Here is a 22,935-nt window from a genome sequence, read left to right as displayed (position 1 = left end):
TGAATGGCCCCTGTTCAAAAAAAAAAAACATAAATTTTATTTTACATTTTTTTAAAACAGCTTGAACAAATGATTAAGTTGTTATAATGTAGCTGAAGATGCGCACTAACCTGGATTTATTCATGTGAACAGTTTTTCTCAAAAACTACTCGTCCGAATACAGAGGAATGTTTAGGATAATGAGACCATGGGAGAAAGATTTATGAAAGTTTATTTAAAAATAGTTCAATTTTCGATCACACCAGGTGAAAAAGTGATGTTTTTTTTAATCGAATTTTCCTATTTCCCTTAGACCGTATAGCGTATATAACAAGTTTCAATGGAATACGTCCTCCAGAACGGGCACTACATAGTTTTAGTATACTGATAGTGTTAGCTACATTGGTCTGAGCTGTGTAAACCGAAACTACTCAGACATGTAGCGCCCGTTCTGGTGGAGGTATTGCATAAATTTCTCTCCAATGGTATCATTAAAATATCCTAAAAATATGGCCGTATTCGGATGAGTAGTTGTTGAAGAAAAACTACTAAGAGTACGGGAACTTTAATTGTAATCATCACCATGTAATTATACTATTACAATATTTTTTGAATTATTCAATATTTATTTACATACAGTGGAGGGAAAAAAGGTTAAGGAGATGTAAAAAATGTCAATTTGAAAAAAAAAATCGAAGCTAGAAATTTCCAACAAAAAAAATTACAGGATGGGAATTTTGATTAAGAAATTGATATTTGAAAAAAAAATCATTAGAAAATCTATAATAATTTTTAGGAAGTTATTTTTCAATTGCCAATGTAGTTATTTGAATTGAGTAAAACATGAGAAGTCATTCCAATTTTCTCACGTCCCTTACCTTGTTAACATATTTGCCATGTCTTATCATTTATCATACTTGAAAAAAATTCCAATTAATTTGTGTTAAAATTTCATTTTTACTTACTATTTAAGATTTTTTTCCTCCACTGTATTAATGGAAATTAACTTGCCATTTGAATTAAAGTATAACAAAAATATTATGATTTGATGATCAATTTTTATAAGTATTTATATCAATCAAAAACCGCATAAGAATTGCGTTAAACGTTTGAAGTTATAGTCTACCATTTCACACGAATGATGATCTCTCTACAGCAAACTGCTAATTAATATGAAATATTGGAGAGTTCGAATTTTTTTTTCAAATTTTTACAGAAAACCATGATTTTTCATTTATAGGTGACGAAGAACCAGAACCAGGTAGTTCATGCTGGTTTTCTGACTCCTAAGTGTATAATACACTTGGGTTTGCATGAGCATGAAAACCATATAACCTAAGTAGACTTGAAAAATCAATATTTTTTTTACGTACCTTTTATTGTTTTAGCATTTATAATTAGACGCTAAAATGTTAATTATACATGAATTTAACTGCAATATTCAAATCACACCATTAGGAATCTTTCACACATTTTTTTTTCAAAATTATTGATAATGAACACTGTAAAACATCAAACTTTTCTTCGGTATTTCATTTTTTTTCAATATATGAAGTAACGTATTGGTCCGGATAATGTCTCTCACATGCATCCGAGATGGCAAAGCATGAATCAATTTCAAGGACAACACAAATTGTCCGAAGATTTGTTTTACAGAACAGCTACACGTATTTACGAGCAGCGATTTGACGAGCTCCGCTAAACAGAGTGACTTCTCCCCCCCATATAAGTCATCTCGTCTTCAAGAAAACGTAACAAATCTCACAGTGTTCCGCCCTGGTGGCGCTACTATATGAGTAAAAACAAACCAACCTAGAACAATCTCCACAATTCTCGCGAGATTTTTACTCTTCTCATGGCGCTATGACATCGCCAAATAATCGGAGCTGTCGCCAGACTTGCCAAGTCTATCGTTAATTTAGTGAGATTTACAGGCAAATGTGTTAATGGATGTTTAAAGGCGAAAAATGATAACTAAGGACTATTTACATAATTTTCGTAAAAGTATTTTTCTAGTATAATGAGTGGAATACAGTTTATAAAACATCATAATTTACTAATGAGCTATACAGACCGCTTGCGTATCATCTGCAGTGTTATTTTTATTTTCTCAGAGGTTCGGGTAAGAATAAGTTAATTTGTTCAAAAAATAATTCTAAAAAATAATTGCTTGAAAGACATAGATCGCGTAAAGACGCGAGTAGAAAAATCGACACTTTTTTTTACAATAAAAAAGACAGCGTTTAAATATTCCATAAAAAAATAGATCAGTATTTGTCAATTAAATTCACATTTGTGGGTCACACGTAAATAAAAAATTACGAAAACTCTATACCTTCAATTTTCGCAGTAGTGTCTAACATTTAATGTATTTCTCTCTCATCCGGGGTTCCATGGTTTTCACGAAACATTGCTAGGGGGGTTCCACGAGAAATAGCAATCAATATCCGTGCTGTATACATATCATTGAAAGTGTTTGCTACAAACAGAAATTGAATGTTATTGAAAATTTTCAGTGATGAACACGAAACAAGCGCAACTGCACAACATAGATACGTTAGGAGAGGGAGAGAGAGAGACCACACATTCCGGCATGTGCCGATTCGTTAGAAATTCCGAAGAGGAATGCATACGAGGTGCATGTACGGTTAAGTAGTAGTAGTCGTCCAAGAAATATTTCCAGGGTGATTCCTACATCATGAATATTGTGTTGAAAGTTACTTAGAACACGTAAACCATTTTGAGAATTCCGCTAGATCCAAAAACACGCTGGCTGAGATATTCTAAAGTTATTGCAAACTATAGATAACACCTAGATAGCACCACAGCACCAAGTCTATATGCGTTACTGGTATTTCATCAGTCAGTTATTAGAAGAAAAAAAACAAATGCCGGGTTAGTGCGGAAATTCCATGACACATTTTAAAAATAGATAAAATCAATCACAACCAATTGAAATTGCGATGTGCACTATAAAATACTAATACTTGAACCTTAACTCATATATCGATGTGCCGTAGATGAGACTTTAACAGCAAATCCCCCCCCCCGTCCCTCATCGGTCTGCCAATTAGATGCAGTTGTGCATTAAAGCCATAGTGGACAGGGCCGTCTTAAAAGCATCATAAGTCTCCCCTCCCCAAGAGGTTTTTCTGAGGCCTTATCAGATAAATTCTAGAAAATTTCAACTACCGTATATACTCGTGTATAAGCCAACCCCCCTCCCACTTCAAGACCACCGAAACCACAATAAATTAAAAACCCGTGTATAAGTCCACCCCAAAAAGTCCGTGCATTTCAGAGAAAACAAGTTCTTATATTTTCATGCAAAATGAATAGCTTAAGAAAATTTACAATAGAAAGAGCACTGTGTTTATCCCATTTGTAGTGTATTATGAGTGAGAGAGCGCCATCTGTTAGTGGAATTTGAACTTTTTTATTTTAAAAAAATGATATTCCATGAAGACATTTTAGTGCTAACTACTCCCTCATTTATCAATTGGTTGATTGCTTTTATTGATTTTTTAAATACGTTATAAAAAAATGTGCCCAACTTAATTATTTCCTTTGATATTAAAATACAATTGAAATAATTAACTTTATCAAATAAAATTTTACAATGAATTAAGGTTGCCGTCAAGTATCAGAACGTAAACATTGCAGGAAATTTTAAGGTTTTCCAAGGTTTCCTGAGTAGGCCAAGACTGGCTCCTTGTGGGTTTATTGCAGCAGAGCTAACCGTCTCGGACGAGGTTAAGACACTTATTAATAAACTCAAAACTAAGAAAACATCAGGACATGACGAAATCTCCAATTATGCTATTTAAAAATTTACTCTTCCACCAATTATCTCGACTCACAAATCTCTCCAACAGCATGCTCCGAATCAACTATTTTCCTCGCGCGCATCTGAAAGCTTTCTATTATAAAACCAATTCATAAAATGAATACTGATCCTCTTATTGCAAAAATTTATAGACCCATCAGCCTTCTCTCTAGCATATCTAAATTATTTGAGCGTGTATATATATATAAAACAACTTGATAACTATCTCAATCAATATAACATCATCCGACCTGAGCAACGTGGCTTCCGCCTAGGGCACTCCTGTGTAACCCTACTGCACACAGTGACTTAATTCATAATTGGCGCGTTTAAATACAAAGATTACGTGTGTGCAGCATGTCTTGACATAAGTAAAGCGTTCGACAAGAATAAAGATGATACACTACTGGTCAAACTTATCGACGTGGGCTTCCCGGAGAATTTTATATTATTCTTCCACAGCTAACTTTCAGGAAGAACTTTCAGAGGCAAAAATGGAAAAAACATTATCAAACGTGCACCCAGCGAGAGTCTCAGTTCCGCAAGGATCCTGTTCAGGCCCTCAGCTCTTCTTACTTTATATTAATGACATTCCTGCACCTCTGGTAGGAATCATAGCACTTTTTTGCTGACGATGCCATCATACTCACTAATCATAGGAAATCTAATAAATGTCGTGAGAATCTTTAAGAAATCGTCGAGGCCATTGAGGATTGGTGTAGCATCAACACCATTGAGCTGAACCACAGCACGTGCCAATTTATTTGGTTCACGAGAAAAACGAACCCAGGAAACGTTCCTGGGTTCTATATCAGTGGAGCGGCCGCGGAACCAGTGAGAAAAGTAAAATACCTAATTCTGGACCGGCCAGTGACTTTTAGTCCGCAGATTGACTATGTCAGGAACAAGGCCACCCATGCCCTAGGCATGCTCTCCAAAATGGCATTTCCTCAAGCTCGTTCGTCTCTCTTTAAAGAATAAAGCCATACTATACAAATCTATACTTCGACCAATTATGACATATGCAGCCCCGGTCTGGGCTTACGCAAGTCATAGCAACATGCAAAAACTACAATCTCAGCAAAACAAGATCCTAAGGTCTCTATTGAGGGCACATAAATTTATACGGGGAGCTGGCATCAGGAAAGACCTGGGTATACATACCCATACCCCCTTATACTGGACTTCATCAAGGAGCTATCTACAACCCACTATGACAAACTTCAGAACCCTGAATACCATCTCATTGAGATTGTGGGTTACGACCCATTACAGAGAACAATATACCATAGGCAAAAAAGAGAAGTGCACACTGAGCGAACACTCTACTGATAAAGATAATTATGCATTCCATTTTTGTTATAAATGTTTTCCATAAAAAAAGGAATATGAAAAAAAGAAACTTTAAAAAAAATGAATTAGAAAAAAAAGGGGATAGATTTTAAAATATATATATATTTATATTGTGCATTTCTATTTTTATTAATTCGGTAAAAGTCATCCTATTATATCCCACTTTATCTACTGCCATTGGTATATTGTACTCATTGCATGCATTGTATATGTTATATGGTTTTTGTCTACCAACAATTTTTTTTAAATATTGAATATTTTAATTTTTCCCCCCTATTGTGACCTTTTGGTGCGCGTACTGCATTTGTACTTTAGACTGGACTTTTGTTTACACCAACACGCAATCATGCTTTACACGTACATGTACAAACTTGTGTCTCTCTTCTTCATAACACCTCAGACAGACTCACTGGGCTGGGAAACGACAAAATAAATTAAATTCTCTGTTCTGAATTAGGTTAAGTATTAAATGCATCCATTGTAGTAAGATGTCCAGAGATTCGTGTCCGGAAAATTCGTCAACAGCAATTTACCGCCGTGTAATTGATTCGTGAACAAATGATCTCGTGAGCAAGTGAACAAATGATCTCATGAGCAAGAGAATGAATGAGCTAAACCGGCCTGTCACTAGAGCTTGGTCGCTCACTCTGTCTATCACTATAGGTAGCTCATTCTATCACTCACTAGGTTGCTCATTATATCACTTACTCCCTAAGTCACTCACTTCATAGATCACTCACAATGTCTCACTCGACCACTCTCTCAGTAGGCCGGTCACTCACTTACTCCCTAACTCACGCACTTTGCCATTCACTCACTAGGTCACTTATTATATCATTAACTCACTAGGTCGCTCACTCTGTCACTCACTAGTTTGCTCACTCAACAACACTAACCACTTTGCTCACTCAACAACACTAACCACTTTGCCAGCCACTCACGCACTAACTACTGTATAATTTTCTGATTCACTCACTCGGTCATTCCTCGCTCACTTACTGACTCACTGACTCGTATCGAACTGTTGTCGGTGAATTTTCCGTCAATGAATTGTTGGTCGGGGAATTTTTTTAGCTGTGAATTGTCTGTAAACCCTGAAGATTCGTAGTTTCCTAGATATTACATATATTTATATTGTAATAAATACTCACACATAAGTCCACAAAGATATTTGATTGAAACCGATTGAGAAAAATCCGTTATGAGCGTGATTCAGAGAAATTAGTTACACGTATCCGTTATAAGCGATCGAAATAATATAGTGAAATCCTAGGAGCATGGGGAAAACATTTGTCATAAGCGGAGAATAGTGTATTATAGTGCGATTTTATATATATATATATTTTTTTTTTATTTTAAAAAAATAGTGATTTTTCATTCACAGGTGGAGAAGAACTAGAACCAGGTAGTTCCCGTTGGTTTCTCTAAAGCCCAAGTGTGTATTGCACTTGGGGTTTACATGAAAACCTTAACACCTAAGTAGAATCTGAACATTAATAATTTATTTTTCATATCTTTCATATTAAAGTCATATTTATTTCAATTACGTTCATTTTTTTTTTTTTTTTTTTTTTTTTTGGAAGGGGGAAGGGATTGCCATGAAAAAAGTACACTGGCTTCCAAAAGTCAAGCACACGATGTTTCATATAACATAGCGTCACCACTTTGATCGTGTTCTTCTGAATGGGACAGTTAGTGGAACACAGACAAGTGCTACTCGGGGAAATCCAGCCTTCGGTCGATGGCACGGATACATATTGTCTTACCAAGTGACGCTGCAACCATGGTTGTAATAGTTCTAGAGGTTGCTCGCCGATTCCGCTTGGCTACTATAGCAATATATGCCGATTATGGAAACAGTTTCAAACAAATCAATACTCATACCGGTGCCCGGTTAACCAAGAGCGTCTCTTTGGCCGTGAGGGTGCACGGCGCACCGCTCTAGAAGAGGAGGGGGAAAAAGAAGCTTTGTCGACCAATAATCGTGGGCAAGATTCGCCAAAAATAGGTTCCGCACAGGTAGATATTTTCCACGAGCCATCCCTGCGTTCGACAAAGGGTTTCCACCCCCCCCCCCCTGCAATGATCAGCATATTCCTATAATAACCAAGCGTAATCGACGAGCGACCCTTACAATTGTTACATCCATGGATGCAGCCTCACTTGGTAAGACAATATCTGCCAGTACTGTGCGCCGAAGGTTCCACATGAAGGAACTGTGTGCTCGAGTGCCGCGTGTTTGTGTTACACTAACCGTCAAACCCAGAGGGCACGGTTAAAGTGGTGACGTTTCGTTATATAAGCCTTTGTGTGCTTTACTTTTGGAAGCCGATTCGATTCACATTTTAATGCGATTCGCACTTTTATGTGTCAATTGGTTGGTTATAATACTTATATGGGTCACCATACATACATATGTTAGTTTATAATTAGTTGGTTTATGTCAGTTTTTAAAATGTGTCATTTCGCCCCCACCCCCCAAGTTATTTTTCTGTAATGAGATTCTCTGCTTGTAAATTGCGATTTTTAAAAATAAAATCATTAAAATAAGATTTTATAATGACTTAGAGTTACCAGATTCCGAAGTGTTCAGAAATGAAGACGCGTGCGCGCGCACCTCTGAAAGCATCACTTACATATGCTCGAAACACAGATGGTGTTACTATGCCAACAAAGAAAAAAAATTATTTCCCAACTAAAAAAAGAGCTGTATACACAATATTTAATATTTATTGGGAGGAGGGAGATTTTTAACACATAGTGTTTTGTTGTGCAATCGGACATTGAAAATTACTCTACACATTGTTTTAGTTTTGAATGGAAGAAGGATGCGGTTATTCCCGGGTCATCTGAACACATTGGCTTAACAGGGCAGAACTTATGAAGGAACCTCGGGTTCATAGCGACATTCCATGATAATAAGATCAAGTACTTTGATTTTGAAAAGTAGCCAAATTGGTAGATTGGTATTTCCATCCAGATAGTAAGGGACCCAGAATATTATTGTGGCCGTGGTGGTCTTGAGACAGACCAGGGTAACTCCCTCCAGCTGTTGCGAAGAGAACAATTATATTCTCAAAATGGATGTTGTTTTTTCCTTCCAGAGCAGAGGTTCTCGCGTAAGGGGTCCACAAAACCCCTTGGTCTTCCTGGAGTGATTTCAAGGAGTACGTGAACTTGAATGAGTAAACAATTCACTGTTTTTCATTATTACACGCTAAATATTATTCGATCAAGGAGTCCGTTGTTATTCATTTTATTGGCATGATGAGTCCGTCGGACCCAAAGGGTTAAAAGCCACTGTACTAGCGCTGTTTTTTGACTGTGTCCTTTATACCAGTATAATGGAGCACACCGGACCGTGGTTGAAATAGCATTTGTCCTGCTTGGAGGCTACTGGGATTTTTCTTTTCTGCGAATTTCCAAGTCGAATGGTCGAAGAAAATTATGCGCGGAAAAAGCAAGAAATAACGAACACAAATGCTGAGCATGGTGTCATCAGTTGAGCGTGGTTTTTGTTTCATGGTGCGATTTCTTTTCCCCCTGAAAAGGAAAAAAAAATCGAAAGTGATTTTTCAAATTATATTTAAATTACATTTCAATATAATTTAAAATTTATGCTCCAAGTAATATATATATATACTCAAATGTAAATTTCAAATTCCCAAACTATAATATTTCGTATTATATTTCAAAATTATATAAAGGCGCTTCAGATGAGGACGTATCATCGAAATTGGGGGGAATCCTATAACTCCACAATTACTCGAAAATTCTTAAGGCGTTTATGCATTAGTGCTCTGATCTTGCAAAGTACGACCACCCCCCATCCCCCCCATCCCTGCAGCGATTCTAATCCGTTTCCTTTGTGTTCGTTGATCAAACCGATTCCTGCTGGGTCCAGTTAAAACAGCTCAAGATTCGTTCACAACACCGTACAAATTACTGAACAACCGATTGCGAAGGCTTTCGTTGCATGATCCGCATGCTAATGTACACGCGCCTTTAGATATACAGGGTGTCCTGCAACTCCTAATTCGGCCCCTACCTCATAGACCATTTGTTGTAGAGGTATAGTTCCCATTTAGAAAATGCTCAAACAGTGTTCAGAAATTACTCTGTACCAGTTTCGAGAGTTAAAATAGAAAATGCAATGTTTCACAAAATAAATAAAAAAAATCAGCATTTTTATATGCTACTTGTTACCCTGTCTCTTCTAAAAAAAAGTTAACTGCAATATTCACTAAGATATTTGAATTCGAAAATCGGACAACTTTTGAGAAAAATAATGGCATAAGGACCTTTGCAATATTGTTTTTTTATAGGCTCAGAAGAGATTGGGAAACAACTTTCTGAGTGGAAGCTAGAGAACCAGGGGAGAATTTAAAGAATGTATATTTTCTATCTTGTGACACACACTGTATTTCCACTCTCAAAACTGGTACAGGGTGATTTCTCAACATGCTTTGAGCCAATTTTTATACGAGAACAAAAACTCAATCATGAATCCAAATTTATTTTTCACTGAAACCCGATTGAAAATTCGTTGTTGGCATGATTCAGAGCAATTATTTCCGTATTCTTTGTAAGCAATTGAAATAACATAGCGAAGTTCTATAGGGGCAGGGGGGGGGGGCAATCGTAATAAACGGGGACTACGTATTATCAATAGTTTTATTTGATTTTTTTTTCAAAAGTAATGATTTTTTCCTTTATAGGTGCTGAAGAAATAGAACCAGGTAGTTCCCGTTGGTTTTTCTAAAGCCTAAGTGTGTGTCACACTTGGGTTTACATGAAAACCTTAACACTTAAGTAGACTAAAAACATTAATACATAATTTATTTCCCATATATTTCATTTAAGTCACATGCACACGTGTATGTCGTTGAATATAATGTACATGTTGAATTCTTTTTTCACCATGATAAATATTTTAGAGTAAATCGCACTTTTATATCTTAAGGGATTGATTATATTATGTGTCATTATTGGTCTGTATACACAGGGTGGGCAAGAAACATTAAAAACCGGAAAAATAACTGAAATAAAAAACTGTTCTAGGTGAAGGAAATTCTTCAAGACAAGAAACAAAACTCAAAAAACCGGCGATGGGTGGCAATGGTACGAGCGACTTCGGTGGAAATATGCAAATGAGACGGTTATGAGAACTTGCGCTCCTAATCCACAAGCAGTACACCGTTGTAAACCGAGTCGCTGAATTTATGACTCGCCTGCAAAGTGTTATCTATCCCCCTGTGTTGCTGATCATGTGCAACACATACTGCTGTAATAAAGAATTTACAGGCATTCTGTTCGTCATTTGCGTATCTTTTCTTTGACTTGTGAACGTCAGTGCCACCTATCGGCTCTTTTTGAGTTATTTCCGGTCAAAAAATTCCCGTGACCTATCGATACTAACCCTGCAAAAATTTTTATTTCGCTTATTTTTTTGAGTTAATATGAATTTTTAAATTTTCTCTACGGACTTTTTTCCCACCTTGTATTTATTCTTTAAATCGTGGACTATATTCACCAACCTTCATATTATTTCTCTGTGAGAAAAGTTTTCTTGTAAATTGCGATTTAGAAAATAACAATCACGTGAAAAGAAGAATCCACAATAACTTAACGTAACCAATTCCGGAAACTCAGAAATGAGGACACGCGCCCTTGGCAACTTCGCTTACGTATGCTCGCAATAGATGACACTATTATGCGGAAGCAAAACCGCACACGAAATTGTTTTTGGGCGGGAAGTTTTCTAACCGAGCATATACAATCAAACATCGAGAATCATCACGCCAATTTCTTCTAGTTCTGATTAACCTGAGTTGTGCTCGATTTAAAAAAAAGAAGAAGTTCTGAATGAAAGAAGGCAGAGGTAATCCCAGGATCATCTCAATACACAGGCCTACCGTGACACAGCATAGGTGGGGGAGGGGGGACCAGTGTGCATAACGAGACCATAATACTGACATGCAGCGCCGTAATTTTGAAAAGTATCCAAATTTGTAGTATAGGGGACCCCAGAATATTTTTGCCGTAGAGGTCTTGAGACGGACCAGGGTTAACTCCCTCCAGCGCACAGTACAGCATTTGATGTCGCTAAAGGAACAATGATTTTCTCAAGATGAATGTTGTTGTTTTTTTGTTATAGACCAGAGATTCTCACCCGGGGGTGCACAAACCCCTTGGGGTTCCTGGAGAGATTCCAGGCGTTCCGTGAACTATAGAATGAATAAACAATTTATTGTTCTACCCCCTTTGAAGCATATTTTTTTCCTCGTGGCTCCCCTGTCTTACCAGAGCCTTCGACCCTCCTCTAGAAGCAAGATTCCTTATACGTATTCATTGGCGTACGCAAAGGGGGTTGGATTTGAGGTTCTAACCCCCCCCCCCTTGAGCCAAGATTAGTGTTATTTTTCAGGAAAAATAGTAAGCCCCCCCCCCCCACCCTCAGAAGAAAAAAAAAATCTGAACCACCCCGCTCGAGAAAATTCTGCGTACGCCTATGTACGTATTGAATTGATTTTTTTCAGTAAATTTATACTGAATGAAGATTTCGCAAATAAGATTGGCCTCCAGACCACCGGCCTAGAATTTATTGAGCCCCCCGCTAATCCGAGTTCTATTCAGGACCGTCTCAACATCATGGGCCCCCTAGGCAAAGTGATGCAGTGATGCTATGGTAGCCTCATACTTAGCCGGAAATAAACAGCCTACATATTTCCTACTTATTTTCAAAATTTATTGTACTATACAAAATATCAAAAGGTGGGGCCACTTATGAACATGAGACCCCCAGGCATGACATCTCACAAGAGTGGGACTGACAGAGCTGCAGCCCGGGGCCTGATAGGGTTTTCATCATTTTTTATTTTTCACACTATAAATTTAATATAGAGAAGGAGTCTGTGAAAAATCTAGCCGGGGACCCGCGAAAAACTTGGGAACTCCTAGGGAACCTGCTGCAAAATGTAGGCGGTGAGGCCCGGGTGGGTCCATGCACTAAGACGGGCCTGGTTTTTGGGCGGTTTTGTTGGATTCTGTAAGTGTATAGTCATGAATATAAAATATTTATTTCTTCACACCTTAATTTGTCTTCTCGGCTCTCTGCAGCCCTCCAAACCACTTGTCATGGTCCCTTTATAAGTTTTCTTCCGTGGGCCCTTTGAAGTATCCCAGTACCACTAGAGGGGCCATATAGCCCCCGGCTGAGAACCACTGCTTTAGATGGCATCAAAAATGAGGACGTCTGATAGTCCTAAAATTACTAGAAAACACAAACAAAACTTATAAATTATAACTAGTTGAGCAAAATCAAAGGTATCTATTGTATCACAGTATCTACCGATATACACTGTGTCCTGTAATTCCTAATTCGGCTTCTATCTCACCAACGGACAAACGGTATTTCCACTCTCCAAACTGGTACAGGGTGATTTCTCAACATATTTTGAGCATTTTCTATACTCTCTATACTCTTTACGACGAACGGTTGATGGGATAAATGCTGAACTCGGACTTACAGGACACCCCTTATGCTGTAAGAAAAGATTCAGTCGTGAGTCTAAAATTATTTTTGATTAAAAGCCGATTGAAAATCCATTATCGGCATGATCCAATTAGTTTCGTATTCCTTGTAAGCATTCAAAATATTATAGCGAAGTTCAAGAAGAATGAAGTAAACATTCGTAATAACCGGACACTGCTGTAATGTCAGTGATTTTATTTGATTTTTTTTTTTAATTTTATTAAAAATAATGATTTTTCATTTATAGGTGCTGAAGAACTAGAACCAGGTAGATGTCGTTGGTTTTCTGTAGAGCCTAAGTGTGTGCCACACTTGGGTTTACATGAAAACCTTAACACTTAAGTAGACTAAAAACATTAATACATAATTTATTTTCCATATATTTCATTAAAGTCACGTGTATTTTAATCATGTTTCATTCTTTTTTCGCCATGATGAATATTTTAGAGAAAATCGCACTTTTATAAATCAAGGGATTGATTGTAATATGTGTTATAATTTGTTAGTATGTACAGTAAGACCTCGCATAACCGTTACCTCCGAACGACGGCCACATTTCCTTGAAACAGAATGTATCCCATTGAATTAACATTAAGATTAACTTCCGAATAATTGTTATCGAATACCAGCCACTTTTGTAATTTATAATGAAAGAAAAATTATGAATTTTATCGCAAGAAAAAAGTAACCCTTTGAAGAAGTTTTTCCCCCCTCACACCGAGTCTTTCGGGCGTAAAAATACTTATGGATTCTTTCCTACGTCATTGGTTTCCAAAATATGTTCCGGAGATTCCTCAAATAGATGTTAACGGGTGCGCTAGATCAGCACCTCCTAGAGACAGAAGGCCTCCGCAGTCTGTTTGTGACGTCAGTAAGTAATCCATTTCAGGGAATTCCAATATTCAGGGAAAAAAAATTCCCCTGCTCGTCCCAATATCATCATTGTGAGGAAAAGAAATGATCGGGCTCAGAATTGGCGATTTCCTTGCCCTGGAGGGTTTCTGGAGAGATTTCAGAGTTTCTGTGGACTTGAATGAGTGAAAAGTTTATTTTTCCCCCTTTTTATATGCATACTGAATATTATTAAATCAAGGGGGTCCGTTGCTATTCGTAATAAGCGGGCGATACTCTATTATATAGTGCAGCGATTCTTTTCTTTCAAAAATAATTATTTTTTGCTTTACAGGTGCAGAAGAAGTAGAACCAGGTAGTTCCCGTTGATTTTTCGAAAACCTAAGTGTGTGTGTCACACTTGGGTTTACATGAAAATCTTAACACCTAAGTAGACTCAAAGCATTAATTATTTATTTTTCATATATTTCATTAAAGTCACATGTATTTTAATTACGTTAATTTTTTTCTTCGCCATTAATTTTTCATTACAAATCGCACTTCTATATCATCTGGTTGTACTACTGGTTATAATCTGGTTTATATAAATATACATATTAAACTTTAAAAATGTGTCACGAACTTGCGATTCGGAAAAAATAATAGCCATGAAAATATGGAGGTTCTACAATTACTTGAAAGTACTCCCAAGACTTATAACCTATTAAACAAAACCAAAGCTACTTATAATATGTTGTCAGTTTCTGGAATGTTCCAAGAGCCGTATATATAACTCTGCACTGAACGAACACCAATAGTGCACTCAATTATTCTCTCCTGTAACGATTACCTTCACGAGTGTTTGAAGAATAGATCCAATTCGAATTCATAAGTATTACGTTGCTAAGCCTTGATTAGTTAAACAAACTAAGCATCAATTATCAAAAGACAGTACCTGCAGATAATGAGATCCTTAGATACAGTCGGCCCGGTTTAATCGAGTAATGGATAAACGGGTACCTTGTTTAAACGGATAAAATCCTCTGGAACCAAAATTTCTGTTAAAGTTACCCGCTTGATAGAATAGTTCTGTGGTGTTTGGTCAGAACATGATAACTCCAAAATCAAATTTTTGAGATATAAGCATTTTCATTGCCATTTAAAAATTAAAAATAAAGCATACACAAATACCAATCAAAATATCATACATCAGCATGTTTTATAGCCGTGCGCACGCATTTGCGCATTTATCTCACTTCTAACTAGTTATAATTAGCGAGACTTAGTTTTGGATCAAAAAGCCATTTTTTGGAGATATCGTGTTTTGACCAAACACCACAGAATTTTAAAGACCTTTTTCCTTTTTGATCGATCTTATTACCATTCACACGAGAAAAGTGTACAAAAATTAACCTTTATGTGAATTATATTTTTATGGGATAAAACATTTTAAACTGTGGCAAATATTTTGCCAGTTAAGACTTATTAAAATTTAGACTTGGCGACACAAAGTGTCTAAGCTGAGTTAGATGCATTAAAGTATTTCATCTTATTTTTGTTCTTTGTTGAGCCAATGAATGAATGAATATTTTTTTGCGCCAGTAGAAGTACTAACTTGTTTCGATGAAAGTAAAAAAAAAATCTAAGAACAATCTTCGCAAAAGCCATGGTTTCTTGCAATGACTTGGAATTTTAGAAAATATTAACACTAAAAAAAGTATTTGAGCAACATGTTTGTGCGACAAGTTGAAAGTTTTAGAAGCAATAAAAAACGCAAAAAAAAGGAACTCAAACTAAAATCGCCAGAGTACAGAGTATCTCAAAACTCAGGTGTCAAACATAAAGAAAAATTCTGATTAAAATTGCAAAAAGATTGGTTGAAGCTTGATCAGAACATGACGTTGCTGTATTGCAATGGTTTCGTGCTGAAAAAGTATCGAAAATGCGTTTATGAACAGCGCCGTTGCCAAGATTGGACAAAAAAAATAGAAAATCGCCAAAGATTTTTAAAAACTGGGAAGATCTTTCTGCTTCGAAGGGGATGGTTACACAAATGGAAGCCATGGGACAATTTTCAAGCCCGTTATTTGGGGCTGCTTTTGAAAATACACTAAAAATGGTATATATATGCAAATATATATTATTAAAATATCAGTTTTTTATCTGCATATTACTATACTTATACTACACTGCACATTACAGCTGCCTATGGCGGTGGTATTGGTGAGTTTCGACAAAAAATTTTAACTTTCATAATGTTCATTTTGTACATTGTTCTATATATATATATATATATATATATACATACATACATACATTGAGTGCATGTACATGTTCTTTGCCGCCACCCCCCCCCCCCCGGAAAAAGTTGAAATGACGTCCCTGACAATTTGATGCTTAAGACATTTCAAATATTATTAAGACATTTTACAAACTGTACTAACAGTGTGAAACAACAATTGAATTGTTCCTCACATAATCGAATACCCGCTTTAATCGGGCATTAGGTGTTAAAACCGTTGATATCTGTTTAAGCGGGGTGACTATACTGCAATAAGAAAGAACTCAATCGTAAATCGACAGTGATTTTTGATTAAATCCCTAATGAATAATTCTTTATGAGCACGATTTAGAGAAATTATTTACGTATTCTTTATATATACAGGTGACCGGAAGCATAGGGTGAAATCTTAAGGCCCCTTCTCATAAATTATTGCTTCCCCGAGGTCCAGTCATCCTCCTTGGGCTTCGGGGAAGCAATAATTTATGGATTTCAATGAGGGCCGTCTTAAGAGCATCATGGGCCCCCGGACCAAGTGGTTTTTCTAAGGCCCTACCTATTAAATTCTAGAAATTTTCAACCTGATCTCATTTTTGTGAGGACCCCTCTTCTCTTGAGGCTCACGGGCCGTGCCCGGGTGGGCTCATGCGATAAGACGGCACTGCTTTCAATACGAAGGCCATAGAATAATAACGAAACGGGAGGTTTTCTCCCCTACCAAGCGTCTTCCTTTGAAATTTCCGCAAAAGTAAAGGAAAAAGTAACGCCGATTGCGGTTTATGTGTCCAACAAAAACTTTCTTCATCTTTTACCTTTTAATTATCTCACCCTGTGTCGGGACCCAGTCATAGTGAGAAGTGGACTTAAGGGGCGTGAGGGGGGAAAATTCGTTATAAGCGGACACTACTGCATTATAATACTATTCCATTTCTTTCTTTTTAATTTTTTCAAAAATAATGATTTTTCGTTCATAGGTGTACCAGTTCTAAGACCAGGTAGTTCTCGTTTTTCTGACTCCTAAGTGGGTTTACACAAAAACCCAAACACTTAAGTAGACTCGAAACATTAATAATCATTTTTTTTTTCCTACCTTTTTATTGAATTTATATGGATTTTAGTTGCATTGAATTTTTTTTTATTCCAATATTGATATTTCTCGCATCTATAATTTGAAGTAACATTTTCTCTCCCCTATAATATTTTACAGAATGTGGTGTCAACGAGATGATCACAGCTTGCGGACGCGAGGATGAGTCTTGCGCTTGTCCGCAGCATGAATTCCGTTGTATAAAGATGATGTGCGCAGATATGAGGTGTTTCTGCAATGCCGGTTACTCCAGAAACAACTTCGGGATATGCATTCCTCAATCTCAGTGCCCGCCACGTAATTTGATTTCTTTCTTCTTCACTTTGATACTGAAATATGTGTGTATAATGTCTATTCACATTTGTTTTATTTATTTTGCTTTCGAAAACGTAGAAAGCATTTCATAAGAAATATCATTGAGTTAGTTCTCCGTAGATGGCATCCCTCGCCGCTATTAGTACGAACGTATCACCAACTGGCTAACACGAAGATGAACTCAGGAAAGAAAATTCAACTGTTGCTGCGGCGATGCTAACCCACGTCCTCTCACTTGCAGGGTGAGCGAGCAAGACCACTACTCTACAAAGACATCGGAATCTTTTTCCTTGGAGCTCGTGTGTGGTGAACGGAACTGCACATGAACAGTCGGATCTACCTAACAAAGAAAAAGTCCCAAGGTTTCGTCGTCAGAACATCATGGAAAATTTTAAGTACATTTATCTCACCCAGAAACACGTAAAAACAAAAAAGTTACCGGTGGAATCCAATTATTAAAGCTGCAAAAAATTATTAAAAATAATAGGCTACTCATCGCCTCTCGCACTTCTTGGTGATATGTATGAAAAACTTTTTTTTACCCACTTTCTTTCCTCCAGCTTCTGTGCTCTAGAAGTTATTTGTCTTTTTTTCTCTCTTTCTTCGTGCTGAAACTTGATCACGTGTTGTTTAAATGACATTACTCGGATATACTGTAGGGGTGCCGGTTTTCAAATTTATTTACAATCTTTATTGGCGTTCAAAATATTAATATTCACTTTTTCGTGATCGATCCATAATAATTCCACTGGATTTTTTTTTTTTTTTTGTATTTTTGTGCATATTTAAATGAGTAGAATCAGTAGTATTTTTTTAAACGTTTTGGAGACGTCTCCTTAGAACCCGTTCCTCGTCAGGAAAAAAGTTCCTAATTGCCGACACTGCCACTAGATGGCGACTTATCCTTAGATGACGTCATTAGTACGAAGGTCGTACTATTAACTATTTTACTAGTCCTCAAAGCGTATTAAAAACTTCTTAATACAGCTTTGCTAGTATCAGCAATTGCGATCGCGTACATTCACGCACACAAGCTCTAAAGAACGATAATTTGTGTTGTCTTTGTAGTCTGGTGCGCTCACCCGACATGTTAGAGGACTTGGGTTCAATACCCAGAAGAGGCAGTTCAATTTTTTTCCTGGATTTATCTTCGCATCAGTCAGCTGTTAATACCTTCGCAATATATTCTAGTAATAAAAAGTCTTATGCAAATCATTCGAAGTAAAAACTATTTTTTCTCTTCTAAATTTCAGCACCATATAATCCTCCTGCTTGGCCTGGTCCACCACCAAATATGGGATATAATCCGAGTTACAGTGAGTTATATATGTTTCCGTAAATTTAAATTGTCACATTCTTTTTCATTGTTTTTTTTTTGTTTTGTTAATTTGGGCACATCGTGGACATTCAGAAAATTAATCCAGTGTTCCCCAAGCTGCGGTGCACGAATACGTACTGAGAATATGTGACGGGTCATTTCAGAGATATACGGAAAACAATCCAGCAAGGCATTAACATTATGCAAGCTTTCTACGTATTTTTAACAGTACACAACACTACTAAGCAGCGTAGGGGGTACGCTAAGCAGGGAAAATTGGGAATGAAGTAATGAAATAATTTAACTTTATTAGTTGAAACAATTCATTGTGCAATTAGATCTTTAAAAAAAAGTTTCGCATAAATGGTCTTTATCATGTAGTTTGATTTTAGTACATGTGTTGCTGTCAAACTACTTTTTAGCTTGTTGTTGTTTTTTTCGGTTTTCCTGCCACCTCATTGGGCAGTTTGACTGTTGTTTGTTGCTAAAAGAGAGTAACAAGCCTACAAACGGCTACAAACAACAAATTTAAATCATCCCACAATACTAGATACGAACTCACACTGTTAATTACACATACACACACGTCCGGCCCAACTCAATAGGTAGTAAATTGTCCATGGCGATAGCCCTTAGTTGTGATCGGATCGAAAGAAGGAAAAGTTTGACTGTTGTGTCCTTTGTCCATATTTTTGTTTTTGAAATGTTTTGCAGTTGATAAAATATCAAGTAGAGAATGTTTTTATTATCGTGTATGATAGCAAATACTTATATTTAACAATAACTCTTCAGAAAATTCTGGACACAAAATTAAATAATCGATAGGCAAAAGAATTTTGTTGGAAACACTCAAGAAATCAGTACAGTATTTTTATGGGTTTTTTTTTAAAATTTTGTTTTGCCTCCGGCCGTACATTTTTCGGAACATAATTTTGGAGACATTCACATTACTGCAACATCTGTCATAATTCTTGTTCCAAATTTGAAGTACTCAGAAATATTTCTGAGCTTTTAGCTAGTGTATTTCAAAGAAATTTCTTTATATAGAATACAAGGGAACATTGAACAGACAAGAGAGTTGAGACTTTTCCCGTTAAAAGCTATCGAATTGAAAAATTTAGTTTATAATGATTTTTTTTTTTTTTTTTTTTTTTTTTTGCGAATGCGGCATTATACCAAGAAATACAGTTGATGAATTCTGGGCTGCCAAGCTGTAAAGCTGTAATTTAAATATAGTTTAATGTGAATAGCCTATCTTATTTAAAACTTCATTTCAGCTACAAAGTCATCATGCCAAGTACTCAAAATCATTCTGTATAACATTACATATTCATTTATTAATGCGTTATATTTCAACGTAAAAGAGCCACCAACATTGATTGGATACATAGTTGCTGTCATTTCTTATTTTACTGCAGTACATTTCTTGAATTCTGACATAACTGCGTCGCGGAACATTTTTACTAACACCATCAATGCTTATTGAAGATGACTGAGGCGATCAGCTTCTGAATATCTTTTGAGATACCATTTCTAAGATGAGGTTATGACTAATTTTGACAATACTATTATAATTATCAACATATATAATTTGATACAGCAATCATTTCGTATATCTTTGAGGTCCTCTAATAATGCGTTCATACGCACGTGTCCGAGTTCTTTTTACGCATGTTGAGGAAAATGCCGTTGTGTGAATCTGAAACAAAAGTCACAGACACAAATGTATAAATTTGTAGATACTTTCCTCTTTGTTTTTTTATTTTTTTTTTTCATTGCTTTTTTTCTGTTTCTAGATCAGTGGCCACCGGCACAAGGATACAACAATTTCAACCAGAATCCAGGTTATCCAGGTTTTCCGAATTACAACCCAAACCCCTACGGACCATATCCTCCTCCACCACCACCACCGCCGCAAAATCAGTTTGGTTTCCCTGGTCCAGCTCCCTATAATCCGAATCCTTTCTTCCTCCCTCCTCCACCACCACCACCGCCTGTATATGGCGACCAGTTCCCATCGTACACGACTAATGCGGATTATCCTTCTGTCTCCGATATTGATGCTGGGAACGACTATTTTCAAACCGCCGAATCAACTTCTACGAGTTTCTCAGATGAAGGTACAACAAGTTCATGGGATAATGATACACAGAGTGACACTGAACCGAACGATTCGACTTCAGCCCAGTATGATAGCAAAATGGCAAAAGCTGCTGATTCCGACTCCTCAACTACGGCCAATGTTGCATCAAGTACTGACGGTTCTGAAACTTCAACAACTTCTGCTGCCGAAGATGCCTCTGTGGGTACCTCTGGTGCAGATCAAACGTCTTCCAGCTCAGCTGTGACTGCTACGACTTCTGCTGCAACGGGTCCTGCTGCGGCGTCCGGTTCATCTTCAACAGTGAATGACAACAAAGCCGCAACAACTACACCTGCCTCACCTCTCACGACTGGTGTTACTACAGCAAGTCCAATGGGTTCACCGGGTGATACGCAGAAAACAACAAGTGCAGGGAATGACGAAAATTCTGCCGATTCGAAAAACAATACTGACAGTTCCGCAACCTCTACGAATTCTCCAACTGATGCACAAAGCACGCCTTCTGATTCAACACCACCCACAAAAAATCCTGTCACAACTTCTGCTCCTGGTGGAACGGCTTCTACAGGTGATGCTTCAGCAACTGCTAACTCAGGTAGCACCGGAACTCCGAATCCTCAAGCAGTACCTTCATCAGCATCCAGCAATGGGCCGTCAGCAAGCGCATCTGCTGTGGCGAGAGCTGCAGATTCAACAAATACCATGCCTACCACTGCAAACCCGACTACTCCTGAGAATGGTGATACTTCTGCCGACAGCCAATCATCATCTTCTGGTACGACGCAAATGGCAGCAACCTCGACAGCTGCACCAAGTACAGATTCAAACTCTGCTTCTACAGGAAGCCCATCGGCAAGTACTCAACCAAAGCAAAGCACTGGTGGACCGACAGAAACTCCAGCAGCTAGTACTCAATCAAATCAAAACACCGATGGAGCCACGGGAACTCCAGCAGCTAGTACTCAGCCAAGTCAAAAAACTAGTGGAGCAACTGATGCTACGACACCTAGTGTCGGTGGAACTTCATCACCTCAAGCAGAAGCTGATGCATCAGCCAGCGCCGACTCAACTTCCAATTCCGATTCCACTCCTGCTCCTGATAACACTACAGGCAGCAGCAGCAGCAATGCACCTGCAGGTACGGATTCAACTCAAAACTCCGCAGTAACTCAAACCTCAACGTCGAATTCCCAAACAGATGTCACGGCACAGAGCACTCCCGTAAGTTCCCTTTCACCGGATACCACGATGAACGTAGACTGGAGCAAATTCTTCACTTTCGACGGCACCACCGAACAGACAGCAACTGGCGGGAAAATGCCTAAATCAGCATTCACGGGAGGAACTGAAGTTTTCGGAAATTATCAAACTGGTTCAACCAGTGGAAGCACGGCACAGTCTACTATGTTCAATAACGCAGGAGCAAATGCCGGCCAGAACGGTGGCGGAACTCCAGTCAGCACACAGTTTTTCCAGCCTGATATGTTCGGTGGAGGAAGTACGGCTACATGGGGAACTGATGATTACAGCACGGAATCGACAGATTGCGTTGATACGAGCCCGTTTTATGACACCACTGGAAGCACATTCAATCCACCTCCGTATCAGACTCCATTCGTGAGTTCCAATTATCCATGGATGCCAAGTCCTTTGCCATGAAAGTGTTTGCGACTCAATAGTAACAACTGTATCCGGAAATGAGCCAAATACTTTCGAGATTTGGGGAAATTTCAAACAAAACTGAGGCACAAAATGTTACCTATGATTATATTAAATTAGATATTCTTTTTTTTTTTTCTCTTGTCTACTCTTTTTCAATTTTCTTTCTGTATAATAATAATTTCTCATTGAGATAATTTGAGTTTAAGGGCGTTGCGTAGTTTCTTGCGGCATTTTATTATGGGATTTGGATCGCGTCATAATGAGACGCGAGTAGAGTATAAAAAATGAAATAGTTGAGCATTTTTTCACAGCACTAGGTGGCATTTTAATAAATTTTTCACACTACAGTCGAATCCCGTTATAACGAACGCCAAGAGACCGGAGGAATCACTTCGTTAAAACGAAATTTCGTTATAAAGGAATTCTAGGTTACCTAGCATTATTCCTATGTAAACTTATTTGGGGGAATAAAAAAGTGTTCGTTAAAACGAGATTTTCGCTATAACGGTATTCGTTAAAACGGGATTCAACTGTAGTTACAAATGACAATTAGATTTTTGCACAACATTCTATTTCAGGGGTGCACACTTTTCCAGTCTGCCGGCTGGATATGTGGCATTTCTGCCGCTCCAGAAACGGGAATAA

The 22,935-nt window shown here is 37.5% G+C and overlaps 1 protein-coding gene across 7 annotated transcripts in view; it reads left to right on the top strand.

Moving 5' to 3' along the window:
• Positions 1-22,419, top strand: part of LOC149088610 (uncharacterized) — a 28,265-nt gene extending 5,846 nt beyond the window's left edge. Inside the window, exons 2-11 of one of the 7 annotated variants that reach the window (XM_089248264.1) lie at positions 1,220-1,240; positions 6,543-6,563; positions 9,877-9,897; positions 12,940-12,960; positions 13,879-13,899; positions 15,726-15,746; positions 16,779-16,799; positions 17,012-17,188; positions 18,460-18,522; positions 20,321-22,419. In XM_089248264.1, coding sequence (XP_089104390.1) covers positions 1,220-1,240; positions 6,543-6,563; positions 9,877-9,897; positions 12,940-12,960; positions 13,879-13,899; positions 15,726-15,746; positions 16,779-16,799; positions 17,012-17,188; positions 18,460-18,522; positions 20,321-22,287 — 2,354 coding nt within the window. In that variant the 3' untranslated portion in view covers positions 22,288-22,419. The remainder of the gene's footprint in view (positions 1-1,219; positions 1,241-6,542; positions 6,564-9,876; positions 9,898-12,939; positions 12,961-13,878; positions 13,900-15,725; positions 15,747-16,778; positions 16,800-17,011; positions 17,189-18,459; positions 18,523-20,320) is intronic. The other 6 variants (XM_089248265.1, XM_089248266.1, XM_089248267.1 and 3 more) reach the window with 6 other exon arrangements.
• Positions 22,420-22,935: the final 516 nt, after the last annotated feature.

This window comes from Pholcus phalangioides, unplaced genomic scaffold (genome assembly GCF_987345545.1).
Source record: "Pholcus phalangioides strain wild (caught in Gottingen) unplaced genomic scaffold, Ppha-v1.0 ptg000003l_1, whole genome shotgun sequence".
Classification (NCBI taxonomy): domain Eukaryota; kingdom Metazoa; phylum Arthropoda; class Arachnida; order Araneae; family Pholcidae; genus Pholcus; species Pholcus phalangioides.
Note: the sequence above shows the minus strand (reverse complement) of the source record. Positions and strands in the feature narration are given on the sequence as shown.